At 39.3% G+C, this 4,173-nt stretch overlaps 1 protein-coding gene across 1 annotated transcript; it reads right to left on the bottom strand.

The window, feature by feature from the left end:
• Positions 1–245: 245 nt before the first annotated feature.
• Positions 246–881, bottom strand: LOC131071403 (uncharacterized mitochondrial protein AtMg00860-like). The gene has a single exon (XM_058007219.1). The coding sequence runs from the start codon at positions 879–881 to the stop codon at positions 246–248; it is 636 nt and encodes a 211-aa protein (XP_057863202.1).
• Positions 882–4,173: the final 3,292 nt, after the last annotated feature.

Genomic DNA, 4,173 nt, shown 5'->3' with positions numbered 1-4,173 from the left:
AACCAATCATAACAGCTAGTGTTGACATCAGTGACAAAACATCAATGCAACACATAATCAATTCCTTCATATTGCCAACTGGATCTTGAGTAAAAGTGCTCACTGTATATTGTTGACACTGAATTTGAGGATCATTTATTGTGAGTGCCTGTGATAATCCTTGTCCTCAGACTAACTTCATTGGGTGGATCTCCAAATGAAACTCTTGGAGTATGGCCATCTACTTTCCTCTACGTTCACCTAACTCACTTTGCATCAGTAGCAATTTCACTGCCTGATCTGGCACTATAACATAAATTTTGCTTCTGAGGATGTAATGTCAGTTGTTTCTCTAATGCAATATACCTCTCCTTAGCATTCTTAAAAGGTGAGCTCATGAAGGCAATTGGTTTCTCATCCCCATCTTTTCTTTGCATGAGTACTGTGGAGCATGATTGCAAGGAAGCAAAATAATGGATATAGAACAACAGTGTGTAGTCTTGGATGGTCAACACAGGTGCTTCCACAATTGATTGCTTAATCTGATTGAATGTATCCTTAGCTTCTTGACTCCATTCAATCTTGGCCTCTTTCTTCATCATATCATTCAAAGGCTTAACAATTTTTGTGAACTTGGTGATGAACTTGCAGACAAAATTTATCTTTTCCAAGAAAGATCGCATCTCCTTTTTACTCTCAGGAGTCTGAAGTTTCAATAGGGCTTCCACCCGATTAGAGTCAATAGATATACCTTTCTCAGAAATTACGTGACCAAGAAATTTTCCTTCAGATACCCCAAATATACACTTTTTGGGATTTAGAGATATTCCATACTTTCGACACCTTTCAAATATATTGCAAAGGTGATTAGGGTGATCCTCAAGCTTCTTGGAAAAGACCATGATATCATCCATATATATGATAATTCATTTCCCAATTAGCTCCCTGAATGTTGTATCCATGGCTTGTTGAAAGGTTGCTCTGACATTTATTACACTGAAAGGCATATATTGGTATGTGAAAGTCCCCCATTTGGTTGTGAATGTTGTCTTCAGGCAATCTTCATGGTTGACCAATGTTTGATTATAACCTGAATAGCCATCTAGGAATGACATCTTCTGTGACCTATTGATAATTTGTAAGATTTCATCAAGGGAAGGGAACAGGTAGTTGTCTTTTTCAGATGCTTTATAGGTTACGAAAATCCACACACGTCCATATTTCACTGTTCTTATTTCTGACAAGAACCAAATTAGCCACCCAAGTGGAGTGTCTGACAGGGAAAATGATCTTGGCTGTGAGGAGTTTCTGCACTTCTTTGAAAATGAGGGGTTCAATGAGGGGGTTTACTAGATGTTGCTTATGTTTGAAGGGTTTCACGTTCGGTTTCAAAGGAATCATATGTGTGATGATGGAAGTGTCAAAAGACTTGAGCTCTTTGTATCCCCAAGCTATGACATCTATGAATTCCTTCAGGATCTTGATGATTTTGTCCTTTTTAGCCTGCATATAGGCCTTTCCGATGTATACTATATTCTCCTATCCTTTAGAGCCAATATTGTGAGGCTCGTACTTGTCGGCCTCAGACTCCATAGCTAGCTTCTCTTTCACTCTTGGATTCAAATTTAAGAGGTGTTCTAATGTGATCATCCCTTTGGGGATGACATTCAAGGTCAAGTTTATGATACTGCCATTATTTTCCTCATTGGATTGCTCCTCTCTATCATCTTCATCAATAATTTGATCTTCAAATGCTCCCAAATTTGCAAGAAAGGCTAAAATATGTCTATCATCTTCAAAGACTTGAAAATGCTTGACATTATCAGGAGCTGCTAGGATGGGAACCAGTACAATAGAAAACTTTTTCAAGGGCGACTCGTTGACTAGTTCAAGGGTGTTGTTTGCTACCACTAATGCATCAGGTATGGAGTTATGAATGCGAGGTACCAACTTAATATCAAAGGTGCTGAAATATTCGATGAGGATCCACACTTAGTTTCGATAAGCTGACAATCTTTTGTCATGATAGGCATATTGGATACGTGCACTTGTTTGACTATGAGATTGGAGTTGCCTTGCACCCTTATAGCTTTAGATCCCTTCCTAAGGGCCAATAGGAGCCCCTTAAACAAGGCTTTGTATTCAATGATATTATTGGTGCAAGTGAATTGGAGATGATATGAAGCAAGAAACACTCTGCCCTTAGGATTTGTCAATTCAATACCTGCACCACTGCCTTGTTTGGACTTAGAACCATTGAATTTTAACAACCAAAGATCACCCATCAAACCATTTTTCTTTTCTCTGGACTTAGCTGAAGTGGAAGGGCCAGTCCTAGTCTTCAATGGTGATTGGATTTGGGGAAATATTTTTGATGACTGTGATATTGAAGATGGTTCGGTGGGGTGCAATGTGGTCTCATCTTCCAACTTATCTTCTTCACTTGAGGCTTGATGATGTCTCATAGGATGAAGTGCCAAATCAGGAACATTTGTTGTCTCCCATTCCTCTGGGGCAGTGTCATATTCAGTGTCACTCGAAGGTTCGAAACCCATTAACTTGGTGATTTCATTCCTACAAGGAATACATGATACTTCTAAATGTTCTTCATGGTGGATCCTACACCACTTGGGTAAAAAAAGGTCTTCCAAGTGTACATCATCTCCCAAGTGTCTCATTCCTCATTGCATCACTGCAGTGAATTTCTTAATTCTCTCCTATTGTTCAGGATCCTCTTCAGGGGTCGAGTCAACAATAGGTGTTGTGGTCAATGTCATGATGTCATTGACCTTATAAACTCTTGGACTTACTTCGAGGTAAGCTACTTCATTAGCAACCCCATAATCTGTAATCATCTTCTTGAGTCTCAGCTCACTATCAATGCAGATCTGGTTGCTAACACCTTTCCATGGGAGCCATAAGTATGTGAAACAAGTAGAGAAGTAACCACCTAGTGTCTTAGACCAATATCTACTCAATAGCATCTCGTAGACTTTAGGGATATCAACTACTTGAATATCTATGTACCTTGAAATGCGAGGGTCAGTGTTCAACTGTATGTATACATTTTTTATCTCACCAATCACGTTGACCTCCGTCTTGTCCAGTTGAATGATCTTACTATCGGCACAAGCAAGGTTGAGTACTAACTTCTGGCATATTGAATAAGGCATGACATTCCCTGAAGCACCTAAATCTACTAAACAGCTGTGCAGGTTTTTGCCACAGATCTTGAGATTGAGGAATGACGGATTCTCAGTGTTATTGGGATGATAAGCTGCATTAACCTCCCCTGTCTCAGCCATATTGACTTAGTTGATGATGAATACTAAGAGGGGGGGTGAATTAGTATGCCAAAAATCACTGCACTAAAACACTTACACAGTCTAAAGATAAACCAGTAAAGCAGTCTAACAGTCAAACCGGTTACCACACATGCAAACCAAAATGCGAATAAAGCATTCACCCACAAAAGCAATACAACCATAACACAAGATATTTGATGTGGAAACCCAACTGGGAAAAACCACAGTGAGATGGAACTCACAAGTCACTATCTGTAGAATAGAAACCAGACCGGTTAAGGTCAGACCGGTTAAGGTCTTACAATGTTCTTCACTAGAACAGATCCTGTTAGGAATCTCAATCTCTATTAGGAGATAAGTCCAATTAAAGACTACCTTGTTAGGGGATTTTAGAATCACATGTGTGAACCACCTTGTTAGAGGATTTTACAAAGGCTTTCAGGCCTACCCGATTAAGGGCTACAGACTTGTCAAAGATGTGAGTAATCTACAAGTGTTTGATCTATCTAATAGCAAAAACTACTTGGTTAGATCCAGTATTGCTCACAGCTAATGCATTCTAGCATTACTTCAGTCCTCTCTCTCTCTCTCACAGTTACAACTTGATCTTCTTAGATAAGATCATTCTCAACTTCCACCTTAAACCCTAGCTCGACATTAACCCTTTCAGCAACAACTTAAAACCCTAGACATGATGTCCTTTTAAAGGAATCTGATTTCATGTCGGTCCAATAGGATTACATTACAATTTCCTAGGTTCAATGAATCTAGACATACTCAGTAACATGACACAAAAAGCACCATCAATGTGTCGGCACCGCCAAACAATCAGTGGATTGGTAACTCATCACAAAATGTCGGTTGGTAACTCTTCACAGAGTATTACCGG

This window comes from Cryptomeria japonica, chromosome 6 (genome assembly GCF_030272615.1).
Source record: "Cryptomeria japonica chromosome 6, Sugi_1.0, whole genome shotgun sequence".
NCBI classification, from domain to species: Eukaryota; Viridiplantae; Streptophyta; class Pinopsida; order Cupressales; family Cupressaceae; genus Cryptomeria; species Cryptomeria japonica.
This window is presented reverse-complemented; position numbering and strand designations above follow the sequence as displayed.

Coding starts and splice junctions, on each gene's coding strand:
- LOC131071403 (XM_058007219.1), bottom strand. CDS start 881: ATGGTCTTTTCCAAGAAGCTTGAGGATCACCCTAATCACCTTTGCAAT.